At 37.7% G+C, this 24,428-nt stretch overlaps 1 protein-coding gene across 2 annotated transcripts in view; it reads right to left on the bottom strand.

Annotated features, from left to right (window-relative positions):
* adamtsl3.L (ADAMTS like 3 L homeolog) overlaps positions 1-24,428 on the bottom strand; it is a 262,968-nt gene that overhangs the window by 74,831 nt on the left and 163,709 nt on the right. For both annotated transcript variants that reach the window (XM_018253141.2, XM_041586805.1), the window contains exons 7-8: positions 15,214-15,340; positions 5,188-5,262 (exon numbers count right to left, since the gene is read on the bottom strand). In XM_018253141.2, coding sequence (XP_018108630.1) covers positions 5,188-5,262; positions 15,214-15,340 — 202 coding nt within the window. The remainder of the gene's footprint in view (positions 1-5,187; positions 5,263-15,213; positions 15,341-24,428) is intronic.

Here is a 24,428-nt window from a genome sequence, read left to right as displayed (position 1 = left end):
ACAAAAGTATTTTATAAGTAACACAGATTATTGCAAAGCAGAGCACTTAGGCAATATGGCCCTTTAAACCTGTATAAAACACTGCTTCACTGCAATATGTGCAAGTATTGTAATAAAAGCTGGTTCAATTATATATTTATATAATACAGAAGAGCCATGAATATCCTGTAAATTATATCCTTATATACGGTGCTTAGTGATGTCATCAGTTATAATCAGAGCTTAGTGATGCCATTTCTGTCACATGACTCACTGAAACTTGTGTACCCCCTCTTGTAAAATATAAGAATATCAGAAGTCACCTCGGAGTTCCATGACCAGTCTTTTTATGTGGTCATGAAGTCTTTATTATATCCTTATATTTTACAAGGGGGGTACTTTATTCAATATATATTTATATGTAAAGACGCTGAGGGTCAGGCATCTCCACTGGCAGTTTTTCCTTGTAGTTTGGACACCTTAAGTTGTCCTTAGTGAGCCCTGGGTGAAAGACCATTTCCTAAATGTTACCAGTAATCTGATCTGGTTTATTGCTTGCCCAGTAGGAGGAAGTGTTTAAGTGTGCTCTCGGCTCTCTTCCTGGATCCCACCATACAGGGAGGTGGATACAGGATTGGGTCTGATTTGGTGACAGGCCTGAATAGAGACAGTCCTATTTAGTGATGGGAGTTTGTATAATAGTTGCTCTAGGAGCAAAAGTTAGAGGCAGTGTATTTAGCAAGCAGCTTTCTGGCTCAAGGAGAGTAGTTGGGGTTTGCACCCTTATGGTGATCAAGCCGCCAGACAGGGACACGAATGGGTGAGCTCAGAAGCAGGGAAAGTGCCAAGGAGCAAGAAATCCAGTGGGATCCCGAGTGCTGGGGAAAATCACCAAGACAGGTTGCACAACCCCCCAAAGAGGGACCTACTTGCAATATTTCAATGTGTAAAGGTTGTCCTTGGGTCATCTTAAATGTACCTAAAGATCGATACTGTCTGAATGCTGTGACCAAGATTTACTGCCATTGTTCAATAAATAAACTATTGTTCGAAGAAAACCACTGGACTGCTGTTACTTCTATCATCTATCTCTGGACAATCCTATGACGTGTTGGCTAGCGACCCCAAATGGGGATTATTGGCCAAACATGTCTTTCCTTGAACAATTAATGAAAAAAAGTCCAACCAACCAAAGTGGTCAAAATTTACTAAAAATAGTTTGACTTGTCTAACTAATGGATAGCCATCTTGGAAATAACGGATTATTACTAACTAAACAGTCAAAGGGCTCTATACTTGGTAGCAAGTATGGGGATGCAGTACTTCTCTGCATTTGTTGAGTCCCACTATATCATACATACAAGGTATAATTCCCAAACCCATCCCTTTAAATGTATAGTTAGAAGTGCAAGAATAGTGTGGGGCACACCACTGACAACTTTATCATTGGCTTATGCTTTTTTTCATATGTAAATATATTCAAATATATTAAATATGGCTTCCTCCTATTGCTGAGCGCACCTGCACTGAATTTCCCTGGGAAAGTACACTGACATAACCTGATACTTAAATTACACACTCTGCGTGCAGTGTACAGAAGGTTTTGCCATTTTCAATATGGTTTAATACTCAGAAGGGAATAACCTTTTGCAATTAGGCCACATTAATTTCTGTACATTTTTCCATCAACTCAAGAAGCAATGTGTGGAAAACATCAATAGATGTAATATAATTTTCAGATTTGTAGATGATAGATTATACACTGGTGTACTGAACTACTTAAGTAGTGAGAGAGTTTCATTTAGAACTTTTTGGAGTGGAAAAATCAGTTGTTTATGGAGCTTGAAAACAGCTTGTGAGTGGGGATATCTGATTCTGCATTAAAAGAGAAGGAAAGGTTAAAACTAAGTAAGCTTTATCAGAAAGGTCTATATGAATACACTAGTAAATAGGGATGTAGCGAACCGCCGAGTATGTGTTCGCGAACGCCGTTCGCGAACACCGGCAAAAAATGCGAACAGTTCGCGAACAGTTCGCGAACTTCGAACATCCGAAAATCGTTCGATTCGAACGATCGAAGGATTTTTAATCGTTCGATCGAACGATTTTCGTTCGAATCGAACGAAAATCGTCCGATTTTAGCGACCGAATGGTCGAACGATTTTGACGCGAACGTCGCGCGACGTTCGCGAACTTGCAGCGGACGCGAACAGCCGATGTTCGCGCGAACAAGTTCGCCGCAGAACAGTTCGCTACATCCCTACTAGTAAACCCTCAAAGTAATGCTGCTCTGAGTCATCTGTCAAAATAAACACCACATTTCTTTCCTTCTATTGTATATACATGGGCTTCTGTATCAGATTTTCTGTTTTCATCTTAAACCTCCAGGGCTTGGGCTCGAGCATGCTCAGTTTGCTACTCTCTCTCCCTCCCTACTCCCCTCCCTGCTGTAATCTGGGAGAGACTCAGACAGGGAGTGATGTCACAGCAAGCTAATATGGTACCTGCTATCCTAAAAAAACAGAGACAGCGTCTAGAGCTGTTTAATCATGTATGCAAAACCATTCTAAATTTTAAAGATTTAGTTCTAGCTTGCACTCTTGTGGCTAATCTATTGGCAATAAACTGCATTGGTAGCTTTCCTTCTCCTTTAAGTTGATAACTTGTTTTTTTGCTTTAAAAAAAAAATGTAGGTGGATTTCATTTTGCATCTATTAGTATTATTATTTACAAAGAGATGCTATTTCAAGATGCAGCCAGTATTTCTATAAATATTATAAAATATAGGATATGTACCACAATTGCATGCAAATATATTGTCTGTGTTTTGCTAGATTTAATTTTTGGGTCCTTGGAAGTTAGTTTTCACAGTCACAGCCTTCAAATTGCCGTCAGATGGGCATTGCCTCAAAATGCCATTGCAGGCTTTCCCAAGTGATCACCATCTAAATGTGTTTCCCATTCATCTGAATGGCAATGGGCTGCAGGTGGTGAGTTTTAATGAGTGAAGGCCTAAAATTAGTAATATGCACAAAGTATGCTGTCAGTATATATCATTGGATGAGAAAGTAAAGATAAGCCATAGTTCCTCTTCACTTCCTGATGTTCAGAGTATTCAGTGTGCTGCCCGAATGACTGGAACAATAGGAAGGTGGCCATACCATGTGTGCCCCCTAGTATTTTTTCAGCCCATTGGAGCATAGTAGATTGTCTTGTCTCTGCGAATGAAGCATATGCAATATATATATATATATATATATATATATATATATATATATATATAATATATATATATATACGCACATACACAAACTTGATACATTTTCTTCAGATCAAGGGATGTCATAAGAAATCACACAAAATTCCCAGGAAGAAAACACCATCATTCCGCTGAAATCTTTTTTTTTACAACTAAACATGAATAATTTAAAATAAATGCAACAATCACATGCTTTAGATTAGGTTCACATGGATGCCTGTTCCTATGAATCAGGATTAAATGTGGTTATAAATCAAATGCTATGAGAATGCGTAATTTAATATATGCTGCCTGTACCACTGATTCAGTTTCAAACTGCTCTCTGATGTCCGATTCGCTAAGATGTTGGACAAGTGCTGAGAGACAAGTCTTCCTGGAGACTCCCAGTGGCAGAAGATGTTTTATGGCAGACCAAAGTTCAATAATTATGCCAGGCCCTTCAACATGTAAAATGTACATTGTTCTCTGTAGGAAAGAATGTAAAGATCTGCCTCTCTGAAGATCAGCTCTGTCTTACATATCACAATTAATATGTGAGTGCAACAGACCAACAAACATAACTATGCAATTCTATAAACAATGCCATGCACCTCTATCTGGCAGTACCAAGTTACTGTTACTACATGCTGCATACTGATAGACCAACCTAGAGTTATGGTGACATCTGAAAGAATAAATCATTTAGAAGGGATAAGGAGACCTGCCAGATAGTACAATAGATCCCCAGTCCAGGGACTTTGATATTTTATGTTATAAGGATGGTTGGCTGTATATGTTATTTTTTTTAATATCAAAACAAATGGCAGCATGAGATTTTTGATATTACATTTTCACCACAACAGTGGTATTTTAGTTCACTACAGATATGACATTTTCATGTTTTGTAAGGTATTAGGTGGTGTAGCTTTCTCTTAAATAATTTGTGTGGGAGGTGCTTGTCTGTGACAGGAAACATTACTTCCATTTGAACCAAATTTCATTCCACTATTTATTGTTAATGTTTTGGGCCCTGGGCATGAAGTAATGATTTACTGGAGTGCACCACGCTTGTGGATTATATATATATATATATATATATATATATATATATATATATATATATATATATATATATATATATATATATGTATATATATATATATATAGAGTCAAATACAAGAGTCCTCTGCACTCAAATCATTATGAATATATTTAAGACAGAGACATTTTGTGCATACTGCTACTGAAAAATGCCTTACCCTTTAAACAACACAGGGATTGTTTGTCCATATATTGCAATATATTTAAGCTGGCCAACTACGTCAAAGTCAACCCATATCTGGCCAGTCCTACGCTTAATTTTCATCTGATTCATTTAGAATTCTATTCTAATTCTAATTGCTTCATTACAAAGGGACTAAGTTTTACCTGCAACTTACTTGCTGCTTTCAAAGTAAACCTCCATACTTGGCTGCCCTTTTATTAGACTCCAGTGGGATCACCTGACTATAGCTGGGAAGGGTGGGAGCTACAACATGGTGTGTGTATATATATATATATATATATATATATATATATATATATATATATATATATATATATATGTATAATACACAAGAGCCATGAATATCCTGTAAATTATATCCTTATAAAGGGCGCTTAGTGATGTCATTGGTTATAATATGAGGATATTAGAAGTCACCTTGCAGTTCCATGACCTGTATAAAATAGGGGCAGCTACAAGGTATCTTAATGGAAGGTGGTGCTCCATGAACTTTTATATATATAGATATATATATATATATATCTATATATAAAACAAAAGTCCAGAGAAAGCACTCACGGCCATGACCATCAGCTGTGTATCAAAATATATTTATTCGTGCATGGTGCATCAATATATATATATGTTTGTCCTTATATGAATATATACATCCAAAGTGTTGTACAATACTTAGAAGGTTTCATACAGACATGGGCTGGGCCCTTCACTGTTATTCTCACGCTGCGGCTTCCATGCGGTACAGCAATTACAGTTTCTTCTCCTATGGAAAAAAGAGAAAGAAATGACAGGCAGATGTTGGTGTATCATGTGGCTGATCAGTGCTGCAGGCTTTACTTGGCTAAATACTAAAGAAGGTGGATGAATTTTTCATTAGACATATATTGAAGCATTTAATAAAATATGGTGCTTTTATTTCCACAGTCTAGCAAGGGGGAGAGGGAAGGCCTCCCAGAATTGCTTTTCAGCTGTATGTGCTAATACATTATTGGACATTGCCTGAACAGAGGGAAAGAGAACAGATGTACAGTATAAAGAAAGCAACAAACTGTTGAAAGTAACTAAGAGAGGGACTGTGGGTAGAAGATTACAAGAAAACAATCCACTAATCAGCTTTTTTTTAGGAAAACCCAAAATCCAATATTCAGTTCATGATTTGGACAAATTGCTGCAATTTTTGTGTGATTCTTATTTGGTACAATAAGAATGTTTATTCCACGATTTGAGAAAAAACACGCAACACGTGGGTTAATAGAGCCTATTCTTCCCTATGTTGCCTGTAACCATTAGACCCTGTTCAGCAGCTGAATGTACTGTAGGTGACATACAGCAGGCAACACAGGGAAAAATAGGCTCCCTTAATAGGCTTCCACTGAGCAACAGGAAGGCATAAAATAGTCACCATACATGATTACATAAAAAAGAGCTCTTAAATGTATGAGATTTTATCTCTCTCTGAAAGATACCATTTGGTGCAATAATTCATTATTTGGTTGAAAATTTTCTGGAGGATTCTGTATTTGGCCAAGATTAAAGGGGAACTATCGCGAACATTTAATATAAGCTTCAGCATATTGAAATAAGAAGTTTTCTAAATATAACCATTTAAAAATTCTGTAGCGTTTCTGAAATAATCAAGTTTATCTTGACTATTCCTGTTGCAGCATCTGTTTCTCTTCATTCTATCTTCATGCAAGAGTTGGGTGTCATGACAGTTAGATCCAATATATCTTATGGGGGGGGCCTAGAAGATGTATTAGCGCTCACTCTATTAAAATGACCAGACATCATGTCTCTCTACATGCAGGATTTGTGCAAAAGGCAGTTATTTTGCTTGTACTGAAATCAGTTATTTGAGTGAGCTTTAATACATCTGCTAGGAAAGGAAGCCCTCCCTATAAGATATATTGGATATAACTGTCAGTGACTATCTGACACCCAACTACTGCTTGAAGACAGAATGAAGAGGAGCAGATGCTGCGAGAGGGATAGTGAACATAAACTTGATTATTTCAGAAACAATGCAGAATATTTAATTGATTATATTTAGAACGTTTCTTATTTCAGCGTAATGAAGCTTATATTAAATGTGTGCTATTTCAATTGGAGGGGCAACACTTTACAAATACACCATATTTAAAAGATTAATAAACATATATAGATACACCCTAAGAGTTGTAGTACAATCCCTATCAAGAAACACATACAAAAACTCCGAATATGTTCTACATCTGCAAAGTATCAATGCATAGAAATCTTAGGCCTGCACCTCTGACACAGAGTTGGACATTTCCAAGTGTGTTCTCTTGGTAAGAGCCTAGCAGTCACGGCTATGTAATATGTGCCAACTAAATGTGGAACACAGCCATTTTGTAACTATGTTTTGGCAATGTGTGTAGAGACACTTTCTTGGGCCGGTCAGTATGCTTCCCCGTTACTTTGCTTACTCTATAATGGTCGTGTCAGCAGATGTATTTACATTGATATGTATAGATTTATTTATATAGAACCACAGGGTGCTTAGAGCTTTACAGAGTTTACACAAAAACAATACACAAGATAAATAAATCATTTGAATACTAGGATGATAAAAATACATGCATCAGCAAGAAATGGGAGATGTATGCCCCAAAGAGTTTACAATGCAATTAGATTTATTGAACAACAAACATCAACAGTAGGTATCAGTTTAAATGTCTATGTGGAGAAGTTAGTGATAAACATAACAAAGTAATAATGTCATTATTCATACATGCTCTATTCTTTGCGTGGGGTAAGCACTGCAGAATCAGAGGCAACCCAAAACACTCACACCATCCTTCTAGGTAGCTGTTCAACTGCATATGTATTATGCACTTAAGGACCTGCCTCCAATTAAATTAATATACAGCTCAGACCCGAATCAGGAAGATGAGATTCTCAACAGGGACACGGTCTCTAGACTCACATTGGAGCAGAATGAAGAAATTGGCAAAACAAATTCCTTTGCTGGGGATGCCAGATTCTTTTCAAATTATATTTAATAGAAAAGTCTGCATACCAGAAATGTGCCAGTCTATAAACAATGGGCTTTTGGCTTTAGTCTTCTAACTTCAAGGTGTGTTTGGCTATAAAGCTCTAAAGCAGAGGTTTTCAGATGTTTGGACAGACCCCTTTATTCAAACAAGGTTCTAGACACATGAAATTATAGTTATAACAGTCACCCTGCTGTTTCTAGTTATACTCAAGACAAAATATGCATCATACTTTAGAGTAAGAAGCCCCACATTGTAGGAACCTCTACTTTAAAGAAACTCAGCAACGCATCCCTCAAAGTGCCTATAACAAGTTTCCTTTCATTTCTAGCTTGTCTTAGGCTTAGACAGATATACAACATTCTCAATTGTCCACTAATAAAATAACATAAAATCACTAAAACCACTAAGTGGTACAAAAGTACTAACTCTTTTTTATTCTCCAGACGTAAGTGTTGGAGCTGGAGCAGTAAAGGCAGCATAATTGTTCTTCTTTGGGCTCATGGACAAAACACTTGTGCACAGGGCAATGGTATGCACAGTTAGGAGCAAGGTAATCCTGTACATAACACTCACCACAGGAAGATACAGGACTACCTGTTACCACCAGAGCTGCATACAGAAAGCCACTGCAACTCTTTGTGCTCCATTTTGTAATCAGTTGATTTTTGGTTCAATCTGGGAATCATATAGGGACAAGGTTCAAAGTGCAAGTACTGGAATGTATTGTGCCTGTTTTTTGCACTTTTCCCACAATAAAAAAACAGGCTGCAAATACTGTATATATCTTTTGCTATTTGCATCAGAAGAAGCAAAATTCAAATGTGACTTGCCACATTCTGGTGTTATACACTGCTATCCAAAACTGTTATAATGCCATGGGGTGATGCTAAGGCTAATGTTACATGAGACCGATTCTCTGCCCATACCCTGTCCATTTATTTCAATGGAACCCACATGAAGTGGTCACTGGCGTTTCTCTGGCACTGTTTTTTTTTTGCACAGCTTTGTGTGACTTAAAGGGGTTATGGACATACATGGGCTAAGTTTGCCCTTGTACAATTAACCATTGACAATAATTGGCAGTTTTTAGCAATTTTAATTCAGACAAAGTATTTGTTTGGAATCTAAGGGGGGTTATTTATTAAACCTTGATTTTTTCATGGAAAATAAAACTCAAATTATTATACCCCGTTGCTGCAAAAAGATCGACACTGAAAATCCAACATCTCAAAACTGTAGAGGTCATGTATAAGTCAATAGCTGATGTCCCTATCCCAATTTGAAGATATCTTGGTCTATACTGGGTTCAGCATGATACCCCGAAAAATTCAGGGTTTTCGGGCGATAACCCGAAAAAATTGAGCAATCTATTTTAATGATAAATTAGGAAAAGCTGTGGATGGGAGTTTGGTCGAGATTTCATTATTGAAAAAATTAGATAGAATTTTAGTAAAATACCCCTGTGAGTAACTCGAGCAGAACATATTCTGACCATGTTACTATATAACCCTCAATAACCACCATTATAAGAGACCACAAATAGTGTCAATGGTGAGCCAATACAATATTTTCAACTACACTGCCAAAAATAGGCTATGAAATGTTGTTTGTCTACTGTACATTCAGTGCAGATATAGTTTAATGAAGTGGACATATGTAATCTTCTGTGATGTCTTCAACATGTTGATTCTCTGTATTATTCCAACACCAGCCAGTAGACAATGTGAAAAGAATTATGGTTATGCCACAACTAGCCATTCAAGTCTTGACCTAAACCCTGCCCACTGTCCATTAAGTCCTTTTCTGATTCTGCAGGTTAGGATAACACCCCCAAAATAGTCTGAGAGCAAAGCAGAGAACTAGTTTAATCAGGCATGTACAAGTATAGCTTCATCAACTCCCTGGCCCCTCTGGATCCCTGGAGTTGTCTTTGATCAACAACAGCTGGAAGGTTGCAGTCTAGACATGTTTAATTTCCCCATCAACATTTGCTGTCCATGTAGCCCCTCTAAAGGTGGCCATACACGGAGAGATCCGCTCGTTTGGCGATGTCGCCAAACCAGCGGATTTCTCCCCGATATACCCACCTTAAGGTGGGCAATATCGGGCTGATCCGATCGTGGGCCCTAGGGCCCAATGATCGGATCCTAACAAATTGTAATGGGCGGTCGGATCGCGGGACCACATCAACGTACAGATGCGGCCGCGATCCGACGGGATTTTTAGTCCCATCTGATTGAGATCTGGCCGAAAGTCGGGGAAGCCTGTCGGGGGGCCCCATACATGGGCCAATAAGCTGACACTCTGCCCTGCCCTAAACCCCATGCTGGTGTCTCTTGCCCTTCGATCCACGTTTCCTAAGCATGAAAAAAAGATTTTTAGTATTTAAAAAATACATTTTTCAAAATGTAAAAGAAAAAGAAGTTACTGCTGTAACAGTATATGAACCACATGCTAGCATTCTGCTCTATGTCACGATTACATACCAATAAGAAATACATTTTATATATTAACATAATTTGCTAAGGTTTCTCTTGTGGTTTCATGCTGGATATAAAACAATGTATTTTACATGTAAACATCCCATGGCCTCTTCCCCAAATACACAGGCAGATAAGCCAAAGGCATGTACCATAACTGTTTCACTGCTAGAGTCTCATTACCGTATATAGAACAAAATAAACTGCAAAATGGGACACTTACCCAGGCTATGCTCAGAAACAAGCCTAATACTGATTACATGTAAAAAATACTTTTATTACATTCATTACACACATGGCTTTGTGAAAGTTGCAACAGCTGCAGGTTATATATCCCAGATTTATATAATTCTTCCCCCACCTTATGAAGACACCAGTCTTTTTGCATTATCTATTTGCCTATCTTCTTTACCTCCAGCTCTTCCAAGTGGCTGTAGGAGGGAGCAGGCAGTTGACAATTGGAAGTGATTCATTTGTAATATCTTTGGCAGTGAGTTAGTTAATGGACATCTAAACACAGTCATGCAGCATCCTCTGGGTTCCAAAGATAGGGTAATAACAACTATCACTTCATATGTCACCTATTAAATAAAACACACTGTTTTATTTGACAATGTCTGCATTCTGGGGACTGAGCATTCTGCAGCTGTATTAATACACAGTCTTGTATCCAACAAACTTATCACCGGATGCAACCACGCACAACACTATAGCAGTCTGAGTCATATGTCATTTTTTCTGAATAATGTAAGATCAGAAACTTGGTTACAAATGCTGGAACAGAGTAGGACAAGGCTATAAAAGGTAATATTGAAAGCAGAGGACAAAATGATTATGCTGCTTATTGTGATCCAGGTAGAGTCTTCACAGCAGGACAACAGGCACTGCTGAGAAAACATCAGTGTTCCCTTTAGTTTGAGTAAGGAGTCACACTAATAATGGAGCACAGCACGCTTCACTTGCTTTCCTACCTGCCCCCCCAGGCAAATGCCTCTAACCTTCACAGGCGCCATCTTCTCCTGAGCGCTCTTCTTCCTGCTTTGAATAGCGTTTTTGGCGCATGCGCAGTACGAGGCATTTACTGGTAAGGATCTTCTGCGGATGCGCTGAAAGTCATGAAGTTTCTGATAAAAAGGTTGGAAACTTCGTGACTTTCGGGCAAATGCTTCCAACTGCGCAAGCGCCCGAAAGTCATCACATTTCCAATCTTTTTTCGTGACTTTTCAGGTTGGCTGTTCGCTCTACTGCACATGCGCAGATGCGAGAAGAAAGAAGAAGTCGGAAGTATTGCTCCGTGGTGCTCGCTGGAAGATCCCCAGGCCGGTGCACTTTTCTGCACCGGCCTGGGGTTTCAGGTAAGTCAATACAATCACTTGGGGGTGCCTAACATTAGGCACCCCTAAGTGGAAAAAGACTTTCCTTCTCCTTCTGGGGTTTTCTGGATAAGGGATCTTTGCATAATTTGGATCTCCATACCAAAGTGATTTAAACATTAAATAAACTCAGTAGGATTGTTTTGCCTCCAATAAGGATTAACTATATCTATAGCTGGAATCAAATACACAGAGCGGTTTTATTAATACAGAAAAAAAGGAAATAATTTTGAAAAATAACAGTGGATCCTGTTATCATCTCTGAACATTTCCACCACCATGTCACACCTTTGATGCACTTTTGCTTTAACTTTCCATTTTGTCTTTCTTCCAATCATTAACATTTTGTGATAAGGTGGAAAAGCGTTTGATACATTTTAATGCTTTTCTAGCAGTATCAACAATAACACTTACAGGGCCATCTTGATTCTCCAATATAATTGTGAAAAGACAACAAATTTTATATAAACAAGATGTATAGATATCTTTAAATTTCATATGGGAACATTTTAAGTTCAAAAACACTTTTACACCTTACTGTCTGTAAACATACACACGCACATATATTTTAGTACAGGTTTGGGACATGTTATACAGAATACTCGGGACCTGGATTTTTCGAGATAAGGGATCTTTTTGTAATTTGGATCTCCAAACCTTAAGTCTACTAAAAATTCATTTAAACATTAATTGAATCCAATAGTAGTGTTTTGCTTCCAATAAGGATTACTTCTATCATAGACAAGATCAGGTACAGGGTACAGGTTTTATATTACAGAGCAAAATGGAATAATTTTACATTTTTTTAAATTTTTTGATTAAATGGAATTTATGGGAGATGTCCTTCCTGTATTGCACAAAAATACAACTAGTTTAAGGTAAATTAAGCCTGCAGAATTAGAAGCAGTATTAGATGATATATATAAATATAGTGTTCCCATTCTGCTTATAAGCAATATTAATATTATTAACATTCAGAATTACCCTTACGCTCAAAAGTCTCTAAGGAGGTTACATCCCATGTTGTAGGTAGTAGTAAAAACAATATAGAAGATAAATATCAGTACATCAGCATATCATTGCCAAGTGTTCAAGTGCTGCAGATTTCTTGATTGAATTTTGATTCTTTGCTTCCAGGAAATGTCTTGGTATTTCATTCCTATTAATTCTACTTTCATAAGCCTTAGGGAGTCATAGGCAGTACACAACTTTGTATCTTATTTCCTCAGTGCTGATTCCCGATAAGATATAATTCTGTATGAGCAAAGATTTGGCAAAGCTCTCAAATGATATGTTATTCTTTTCCTATTAAAACGCAAAGATTAAATTATGCTCAATTTGACATTTTTCAGATGTGTTGTGTTTTAGATGTAGGTATGTAACTAAAGGACATTACGTACTGTACCTAGCATGGTTATGCTTCTAAAAAAATAAGGCCTTTACTAACATAGAAAACATGTTATATTAATCCATTCACACAACCTACCCCAACTCCATTTTTATCTTGGGAACACTTGGCTGCAGTGACCATCCTTTACAATTATCTGTCCATGTATAGGCCCAAAATTATAATCATGGATTATCATTGAATGTTTGGCCAATGAGCCCCACTACCCTTCAAGTTTGTATGGGATTATTAACCAACCAATACCTGTTGATATTGAAATGCCATAAAGTGATCTGTTTGGGAGATATGAAAGCCCTATAAATCCCATGGTCAAATATGTAAAGAGCCTGTTGTGGCCAGCTTAACTCATATTTATTTAATTTTTTAAATACATTTAGGGGCACATTTACCTAGGGTCAAATATCGAGGGTTAATTAACCCTCGATATTCGACCGTCGATGTAAAATCCTTCGACTTCAAATATCGAAATCGAAGGATTTACCGCTATTCCTACGAACGATATGAAGGATTTTAATCCATCGATCGAAGGATCACAAAATTGTTAGGAAGCCTATGGGTACCTTCCCCATAGGCTAACATTGGCCTCGCTAGGTTTTAGGTGGCGAACTAGGGGGTCGAAATTTTTTTTAAAGAGACAGTACTTCGACTATCGAATAGCCGAACGATTTTTAGTTCGAACCGTTTGATTCGAAGTCGAAGGTCGTAGTCGAAGTAGCCCATTCGATGGTCGAAGTAGCCATATTCGACCATTCAAAATTCAAACTATTTTTCCTCTATTCCTTCACTCGAACTAAGTAAATGGGCCCCACAAAGTTGGTTTATGCACTCAGATATGCTGGACGATAATGCTAATATTTGTCTGAGGTCACAGCAATCGGGCATCAGTCTGAAACCACAGGTTGCGGTTCAATGTCATATTTGAAAGTCCTCGGGTACAAGGTAAATTCTCTTGCAAATAATTTATATAAATGAGTATGCATTATAATGAATATAAATAAAGAGAGGAACAGGGGAAGATATAAACTCTAGCTTATTTATAAAGAGCAGTTCGTTTCAGAACCTGGAAGGGTATCCTGCTGCATTTTGGTAGTGAGTTTCAGTATAAATTGTGGGATACTAACATAATCATAGGCAGTACACAGGCCTGCATTCAGCCCACAGGTTCATGCTCAATATTGTTGTTTTTATTTAAGTGTAGTTAATTCCTTGCATAATGGAATTACTTAGAGGGTACCAGAAGAGCACTGGATAAATGGCAGAATACTGCTCACATCTATAGCAGACTATGTTATAGCAATCCTGATAGAGAAAGTGGTAAATCTTAATTAGGTATGAGGAGGAGCATTACCTATTTACTTTTAAATACAGGTCCGGTGCATTTAGGAGTGATCGGGAAATGAACTGCGTGTTGCCTTACACATACTATATATTTTTGGACAAACAAATGGATATCTCTAGGTAAAACCTGCTATCTGAGCTTCTTAAACCTTTCCAATAGGCAATTGAATTAAGACTGAGCATCTTTCTAGTGGCAAAAGATTCTTCTTTGTTGAAAGTACAGGTAACAATGAAAACAATGTGTATTGTATCAGCTGCAGACCTCACAACGAATGCCACACAAATCCAGTCTTGCATTCCATCTTGATGACAGAAAAAGCTGATACATATGGCTAATTATTCAACAGATGTCTGATTAGACTGCACCCACTGACTCCCAAAAATGCCTCAAAGTAGCTTACACCTACAAGGTGTTAGCAATAGTATGCAAAGAAATTGCCCCATTCGGGATGCAGAGGCCATGTTGGTATGCCCCCAGGCCACAACTAAGAATGTCCTCACAATGTTTACAAAGGAGGTTGTATATAATTAAAGATTCGAAGTTTATTGCTCATTCTGGCCAAGTTTAAGTAAAGTAGACTGGCTGATCAATCCGTTGAGCAATAAATAATTGTCCGAATCCTTTCCCCCCAGCATTCATTTTGCATAGTGAAACTAGAATTTGGACAGGTAATAGTTGTCAGCCATAAATAAGAATGGTGATTGCCTGTTCTAAGCAGTCTGAGAACTGACCCAAGTATCAGCTTTGATTAATGTGTCAATGCATTTGATTTTTGATAAATCACAAAACAGATCAAACAGCTGGGACTTCTTCAGGATTTCACAATTAGAAGTGAAGGACTTGCACACGTGTACAGTAAAACCTGAAAATATTGCTATACTGTGCAAGTCTAGTTAGGCACAAGGAATCCCTGGGAAATACAGGTAAGATGGTGGCACAGTGCTCATTTGCCTAACATGCCACCCACAAGTGAATTAAATTTTACTTGTCCATTAAGTTGTATGTTTTTTTTTTTACATTTTTACAGAAAGATTAATTGCCATGTCAAATAAACTCATGCACGTTCTTCTTAGGCTGCTTGTTTTAAAGATACTTACTCTTTTCGAGGGAGACATGAGGCCTAGTTTGTCCCCTAACCAGCCTGCACGTGGAGCCATCTCCTGCACAAACTCCACAATTGTCTTCCTTGGCGTTGCTCCCAAGTTGTCGATCACAGCCCACAGCCTGCCAATATCAACAGCATAGTCAGAAGGAGGGCATTGCTGAAGAACACATGCTCACATTTCAGGAATTTTATTTATTATGTTATTCTTTTGATTTTATGAGTGGCCTCACTCTCTCTGAACTTTTAAGTTGACTTTCGGCAAGTCCTCAGCTCAGTAGTATCATATAAAGTCTCAAAGTAAGGTTGGTAATAATGTACATAATGGAACCTCTGGTTAGAGCAGATAATGGTATTACAGTCTTAAATTACATTTTGCACTTCTGGTATTTGATTAGTTTCACATCTTGTTGGCATTTTACTTCCTGAAACTCCATAGGGGGGTCATTTATGTCTGCAAGCACAGTTGCACTTGCATCTAAAGAATTGGATGCAAACGTCACTCTTGTGCCAAACACTGGAAATGACCCCTACCAAATTTGGAGAACGTTCGCCACAATTGCATCTGATTTACATTGAAGTACAAGTGCAATTGCATTCATTTTGACACATAGGCCACAATAGCATTAAGAAATACTCCCCCTGGTACAGTGGACTTTTGGGAATAAACACAGCCTTATGGGGAAAAAACAGTGAGCACTTTGTTTACAACACATGTGGTCACAAATGATCCTACATGTGTAATGCTGCATGCATGCAAATGATTAAAGTTTATTCCACAGTACTCATATTCCTTCTAGATCTATAATTAAGGAGCATTTCAGATACTCTTTAGCTTCTGGTCCATGCAGTAAATTGAAGAAAAAATGACTAGCACAATATTTCATGAATGTACTTTATGACAGCCAGAAGAGAGAACAATTGATACGTATTTAGTTACCATGATATCACATTATTTTAGCCTAAAACTTTTCAGCAGATCTGTGCATTACTGACTTGGGAAGCACTCACATATAAGTATTTTGATATACAATATTAACAATGTTTTGACACATTCCTTGTATTAAAACACAACGTAAATAGTTCCAATAGGTTAATTTCTGAGATAAGTCTTTTCCATAACATATATATTTTTATTATGATTTCTGTTTTCTCACTTAACATGCTTAAATCAATTTTTAATTATATAATGTTAAAGCCTTGTTAAATTTGTACTTATTGTTATTATGCATAATTTCAAGGCCAGTTGACAAGACCATATCATAACGCGCCTGTTATCACCATTTTCTACAATACATGATCAAAATATATTATTGCAGACAAAATTATATTGCGTTCATTTTAAATATACAATAATGGCTATTTATGGCAATGGCCATGAAGCAAGTATACATAGAAATGTACATTACTTAGGCTTTTTATGAATTTGCAAAAGTGTACTTTAGCTAAACTATGCTTTCAGAACAAGAGACTAAAACTGAGCCTTATACATCTCCACTCCTCTCAAAAGCTGCTGCAAGAAATGATATCTGAGTCTTTTGGCAGGAAAATCAACATTTCAGGACATGAAATTAAAATATGATCCAAGAAAAATATCCTTACACCCAAACACAAAGGGACATACGTATCAAAGTGTTTATTGAACAATTGCACACAACTCTCTATATTCCTAAAACTAAATAGATTTGGCTTGTATTTTATGTCGATTTGTCTCTTCCCACTTTGATAATTACGCCCCACAGGGTTTATAAATATCTAGGTGACTTTTGGGGCTCACATCTCTATCTTCTATTGCTTTGATGAGGTCAGCCTGTATATGATGATTGTAATCATATTTCGCTAGTCACTCATAAAACTTTTCTCTCGCATAAAATTTAGATGGGTTGTGTTATAAATTAATCTGGATAAGTTACCATACCAAGTTATAAGAAACAGCTCTCAAAACGTAGTTGTTTGTTTCTTAGTCACTTCATTATAACTTGGTGTTTTATACAGGACTAAAACATACTATACCTCATCACTTTTAGTAGACTGTAACTCATTGGTCTATATGTGCTATTTTGAAAAATGCATGACCCCTCTGAAAATCACCACTGGTCTCAGGTTATTATCATGCTAAAATGTGAATTTCCAGCGCAATTTCTATATGTGTCTGTTATACAGCACTGACAGACTCTGAAAACGAATATTGGCCATACAATATGACTATGAAGATTTTCATTCATCCAGGTCATGGTATATCTAGTATAGGTAAATCTAAAAACAACTGGACTTGCTGAGTAATCATTGAAGACGTTTCACTTCTCATCCGAGCAGCTTCTTCAGTTCAACTGACTGGTGTGGGAAGTTCTCGGCATATAAACTCTTCCACTAATCCAATCACAATGGCACTTTTCTCCCCTAACTTTCTCTTTATCAACAGTTCTTTTTACTCTTACCAGCTGTTTTGTTTTTTTCTTCTTCAATTGTATTCTTACTTTCCTCTATCCCTTTCCTCCACCTTCCAGGACTCTGTCCTTCTCCACTACTGTTTACTTCTTATAGCCTTACTTCTTGCCCATCTTTTCTCCCTTTTCTTTTCTTTTCTACATCATTTTTTTGCCATCTACTGTCCACTGTTTCTTTTCTTTGTCTCCATCACTCAATCCGTTGCTTTTTCACTGACCTAAACTTCCCAGCTAACGATTGTGCTCCTAAATGGAGATTCATGAGTTGTATGAAATACAGAGGCTACCAAAATTGAGTTTATTCTTCAAAAGGTTCTTTAAGGCACACTTAAACATACAGCTATTGTAATTATCCATAGTAATCAGTTCTTTGCAGTATAAGGCTTCTATCTCAACATGACCACAGTAATACAGCAATATGTATATACTACAATAACAACCAATCATGTTGGTTGTTGTGATATATACATGATTCTGGGTAATTAATTGTTACAGGTTTCTAAAACTGGAAAAATTCTTATTCCTAGAATTACATAATAACAATCCAGAAGATAAATACTATAAATGGCGGAACGGTAAAGCTAAAACCAGCCAAAGGGGATGTTCTACCTATTTTAAAATGAGCATTTTTAGGTGCTTGGACATGCTACCAGGTCCTACCTTTGTTGCTTTATTCACTAATTTCTGGCTGCTTAAACTTAAAATGATGTCAGTACCTTCATCATAAAAAAGTGATGTCATTTGAGGGTGATAATGGCAAATCAGTGAGAAAAGCTCACTTTGACACTAGACCTGCACCCATGCCTGCCCTCATACCTGCATCTGTGCTTCCTATCTGAAACCTGTCCTGTAGCAGTTAATCCAAACAGCTGAAGGGCTAAAGTGTGTGTGTGAGATACCACATCTAACCATCTAAGCAACACTGAATGCATCTATACACTTGGGCAATTTTTAAACCAGATACAGCTTGAGAGAAATTGATTAACATATTCAAAACATGGAATAAGAAAGTAGGACAGTTTGAAACTACATTTGTACTGTGGATACTTCCTATGCACCTGAGATTTTGGTGCCTAGGAAGTATCCACAGTATCCTCTGCCTCGACAGTTCTGAAAATAAAGGTACAGAAGTGATTTGTTACTATTTTCCACATGGATAAGGTTCCTGCTAGTTTCACATGGTCCATCTGTGTGCATTCAGACAATTCTAAAATAATACATATAGTTCTAAACCAAGATGTGGGCTGTAATATTTCATCTTCAAAAGGTGAATTACTACTATAATACTGTGTCAGTAAAGTCTGTACGAGCAGTAAAGAAATAAATGCATGTACCCATAAAACACCAATGGAAAAATCCAGGGGAAAAGGCAGACATTGGAAACCATAAAGCATCACATATATTTTGTCATAATGTATATGCTTCATGAGAAATAAACACAGGTACTTTTAACAGCAAAGGTCTTTGTAATTTCATATGCTGTTTCATTAGGCCAAAAGCTTGAGCTAAAAATACAGCACTTTAAAAGCGTCCTTTCATCTCTGAATGGGAAAGACTTCTGTTTACTCTTGATGAAAGAATGTAATCTGATGGGAGGACCAAAGCAATGCATGCAGGGTATTTTTACAGTAAATGCCTCAATCTCATGAAAACATTAAAATAAAAGCAGCACAGAACTAAAGCACACACTAAAAAAATCATATGCAGCCAAGCAGCAACTATTGAGTTTGCATAAGGCATAGGATATTCCCTAGTCAATGACAAGGTCATTTGACCACAACTTAATGAGTCCATAAACAGCCTCTTTTCCTAGTGCAGAAAAAATAGTAATTTATATGTCATTCACATTCTTTTCCTGTATTGTGCCATATCTTTTGCCAGCCTTTAAATTTCTGCTAATGCATCGTCAGTGATTTCTGGGAATACATATTTTAAGACAACGAATTCTCAGTACTCATACCTCTACTGCTGCTGAAGTTTCTTTTTCCACCTAAGTTTTAGAATATACTATCTGTTCTCGGTAGAACACACACTCATGACCAAAAATGCTCACCCTTTGCACTTTTTTCAAATAATGCGCCAGTTCTACCAATAAATAGGTATTCCTATTCTTTGTGCAGGGATCACCAACCTATTTTTACAGAGAGCCACATTCAAATGTAAATAAAAGTTGGAGAGCAACACAAGCTAATTATTGGCTGTGATTAAACACTGGTAGCCCTTAGGTGGACTGTCATCCTACAGGAGGGTCTCTCTGGAAGTACACATGGTTTTTGTGCAACCAAAACTTGCAGGAATTCAAAAATAAACACCTGTTTTGAGGCCATTGGAAGCAACATCCAAGGGGTTGGTGAGCAACATGTTGCTCACGAGCCACTACTTGGGATCACTGCCATAGAGAAGTCCTAAGATGGAATGGACAAAATTAGTGGGACCATTTTATAAATTGGGTGTAATATTTGGATATGAAGCAGATGATACTCTTTTAATATATTTAACAGTTTAAACTGACAATAGTTGTTCTTATTTCTGTTATATTAGGTCTGAGACAGAAAACTGGAGGAAGGCATGGCCAATCTGAAGGCTCAACTCCACCTCCAAAGGAACTAAAAGTTCTTGTATTGATCTTATGCAATGTGATTGGGAGACAGGAGAAAAATTTATCAAAGATTGCAGTAAGGACTGTTCGAATTAAAAAAGATTCAAGCTGACTTTCAGACTGCTGAATGCACCTGAACAAGCCAAAATTCTTCTGATGGAATGTCCTTTGGACTGATGGGACAATATGGAAAGCTCGACAGCTTTTTCTTTACAGGAAAAATCAAGCGTTCAATAAAAAGAACACCATCCCTATAGTCAAACATGAAGGATGTTTTCTGCCCTGGAACTAGGCTCATGGGGGCTCATTTATAAACTTCGCACAGGGCAGATTGTTTTGCACAGTGAATATATTTGCCCTGCACATGGTTACATTTATGAAGCTGGATAAGAGTGTTCAAACAGAATTGACAATTTTTTTTCCCAATACAAATGTCTATAAGAGTTTTTTAAATATGTAAAAAAACGGAAATTGCGAATATATATGTGCACACTCTGAGTTTGAATTACGCCACAACATTGGTGGCGGAGAAAATATTCGCAAAACAGTTTTGCAAATTGCGAATTTAAGTTACTGTCAACACTATTTTCGCAAAAAACAACCTCCCAAAGTGGGCGCACTCACGCAAACGCCCTTCTCATTTGCGAGACATTTATTTATTTACAATGCGAATTCACAAAAACAGGAAAGAGGGGCAGAGCAGTGCAATATATTAGCGTTCAGGAAAAAACATGGGCAATACAACCATTAAAACTAATTTTAGCTTTTCACTATAACATCAATAGGAACATTGATACCATTGATACAATTACTAATATGCAAGTAAAGAATTTCAGTATAGCACAGAGTGCTTTAAGTACGCTATGTCATTAGAATGAGTCATCGTCAAAAAGAGCATCACAAGGGGCCCAATAGCCTGCATCTGTTTTTACTATTCTTCATTAGGCTGGAAATATTCTCCACTGAATTGCCATCACCTTAGGCAACTTATATATTTTCCAGAATAAAAAATCCTAATTAATGAAACTAATTTTAGCTTTTTACAATAACATCATAAAGGAACATCGATACAATTACTAACATGCAAATAAAGAATTTCAGTATAGCACTGAGATAAGTCTCCTGTTAAAGTACACTATGTCGGTAAAATGAGTCATCCTCAAAAGGAACATCACAAGGGGGCCAATAGACTGCATCTGTTTTTACTATTTTTCATTAGACTGAAAATATGGATTTGCCATCACCTTAGGCAACTTTACATATTTTCCAGAGTAAAAAAGTCCACATTTCTAACTAGAAATAATTTAACTTCCATACTCAATGACCCCATTATTTTGTTGTAAAGAATGAACATGTTGCACCATAATGCACCAATAAAGTTTGCTTTATCAGTTGTTTTGACTAAGATATAACATATATTGAACATTGCAAACCAGTGTTATTAAGGATAATGATGGAAAGAACTGCATGGCTCAGGAACTGATGGAAGTGCTTCTTATGTTTTCAAGCACTAATAGCCCCTCAGTCAGTATCTCCCCCTAACCCATTGAACGACCCATGCAAATTGGAAGAACACATCACAGTATCAAAGAAAAATTACAAAGGTGTTCTGCCAGTTTGTACCTGTAAAAAAGGGACATTCTGTACTGAAATTACCCACAAAACCCAAGTAAACCACACTGCCCGGCACATCTGGTCACTACAGAGTACTTTTCCCAAAAAGACACATATCTTGTTCACCTACCAGTGTAAATTGAGTGCAATTCCAAAGTTATTGCCAAGCTACAAATTCAATCACTGTCTATGCCTTTGCATGGCCGGGCCTTAGAGGACAGACCAGGGCTGGGCCGTATTTTGGCACCCGAGGCATGGGCTTCATTTAGTGCCCCCCCACCCGGCCCTGCATTATTATTTCCCACCTTATCATTCATATTGTTCCCTGTACCTGTGCCAGCACCTATAATATTGCCCCCAATCTGTACCTATGCCAGCAGCAGCCACAAAAATCCATCATATTGCCCCTTATTTGTACCTGTGCCAGCAGGAGCCAAAAATCCATCATATTGCCCCAAACAACTGTGTACCTGTGCCAGCAGCCACCATATTGCCCCATATACCTGAACCAGCAGCAGTCAATCCCATATATTGCCCCCAATCTGTACCTGTGCCAGCATCAGCCAAAAATCCACAACATTGCCCCCCAATATGTACCTGTGCCAGCAGCAGGCAAAAATCCATCATATTGGCCCTAATCATCTGTTTACCTGTACTAGCAGATTCCAAGCAGGAGGTGGTGAGTGCAAAAGGGTGCAAAAGGTGGTTAAAACAAGCAGTTTATAAAATTGAAAACTATTAAAGGCCATGCAAACGAGGGTTTAAAAAAAATCCCCTAAAAAGCGTGCCCCCCCATGATTGCGCCCTAGGCGGGCGCCTGCTCTGCCTGCCCCTAGTTCTGGACCTGGGACAGACCCTTGTCCACTGGAGAGTTGCTTTTGCTGGTGTGGGCCTTGCATTATACTGTATACGACTGCCTTTCCATGTCATTCACAGTTCTTCATCAGCAATAATACTGGCACTCCCCTGGCTTCTGCCCCACAATCACACTATAGACTGGTTCCTTTATCAAGTGTCTGCCTTAGGTTCATACTGCCTTCAGTAGTGTCTGCCTGCTTAACTCCTCTAAATGCTCTATTACTGGCTTCCCAGCTTGTTTGTATGCCGGCTCTCCAACTGCCAGTTCCTGTTCCAGTTCCACACCTGCTTGTTGAAAGTGAGCAGCGTGTGGGGCAAAATTCTAATATTTAATGCTCACTGATGACAATCATAATTGCCTGGCTATATATCTACTCCAACTACAGAGGTCCATTAAACTACATTCAAGTTTCTTCGGAGGCTTTTGCCCGGAAACTGGAACGATTCAAGAGAATCCAGGTTTTTTTACCGAAGACATGATCAATTTGAGGACTCGAACTTGCAGAATCAGGTTTTTCCCACTCCAGTTTTTTCTTAAATAAGATACCGTTCGAGTTGCAAGTTCAATCGAGGTATAAAAAATTCTAACACTCGACCTTTGATAAATAACCCCCTAAATGGTGATGTGCTATTCATTTATAGTATTACAATAGTATCTGCTATTGTGAAAACTTATTATCTATGAAAGACTATGAAAATACCAACATACTATTACTCTATCTGGGTGAGCTACACAAGCCTGAAAGTTTTACTTTGGACATTCTAGGATTGCAAAATGAATAAAGGACCGTTCCAGCCATGTGGTGCAGAAACAGTGGCTCAAATAACGGAACGGAGGCTGACACTAAACCCAGGAAGCATGCAGTGCTCCTCCGTTAGCTCCAAAAGAGAGGCGGACCTGGCCTACCTGAGTGAAAAGCTCAATATATATCAGCAGTGCTGATTATTCAAAAGAAACTTTAGTCTGTCCGTGCTCTCATTGTATACACAGAGAAAGAAGTTGGCTGCACTTATAAGAAAACTGTTGTTTGCATTTGTGAGCACACTGAATTCTCTGAGACCATGGAGCAGTGTGAAGTCTGGAACACGAGGGTCAATGGCTCCATTGAAAAGGAGAAGGTCCCCTCCCTTGAGTCAGCTTCATCTACAATCCAAACGAGTATGCTAGGGAGACCTGAAATAATAACTTTACACTTCCTGTGAAGAAAACAGACTTCCTTCAAACAATTACGGCATGTGTTTTATGTATAAGAAATAGAAAGAACTTTCTAAAATGTTCAGATGAAGTGATTATTATAGTAAGGATGTTTTTCAAATGAAATAACCACAACTGATACACTGCAGAGGAATGTTCAATGAAAAGAGTAAACCTTGTTGAGCCAAATATTCTGAATTACAATTGTGAACTATCAATGACCTGTGCCTAAAACTCAACAGTTTATCTGACCCCTATTCTAATTACACGTGCTCTGTTTAGTCTCCGTTTTTAAATAGTCCAAAGCATATGATGTCATTTATAATGCTTTTATATTGTATTTTACTTGACCATAAAGGCAAATCTCAAACTAGAAATGATTTTACCATTTCAGAGGTTTATATCACTGTCCCGGATTAAAATGAGGAAAGCAGATGGTTTTACGTGTTACATGCCAGTGGCAAAATGTAATAGAACTCTAATATTATTTCCAAAAC

Source organism: Xenopus laevis, chromosome 3L, assembly GCF_017654675.1.
Source record: "Xenopus laevis strain J_2021 chromosome 3L, Xenopus_laevis_v10.1, whole genome shotgun sequence".
Classification (NCBI taxonomy): domain Eukaryota; kingdom Metazoa; phylum Chordata; class Amphibia; order Anura; family Pipidae; genus Xenopus; species Xenopus laevis.
The sequence above is the reverse complement of the archived record's forward strand: the minus strand, read 5'-3'. Positions and strand labels throughout refer to the sequence as shown.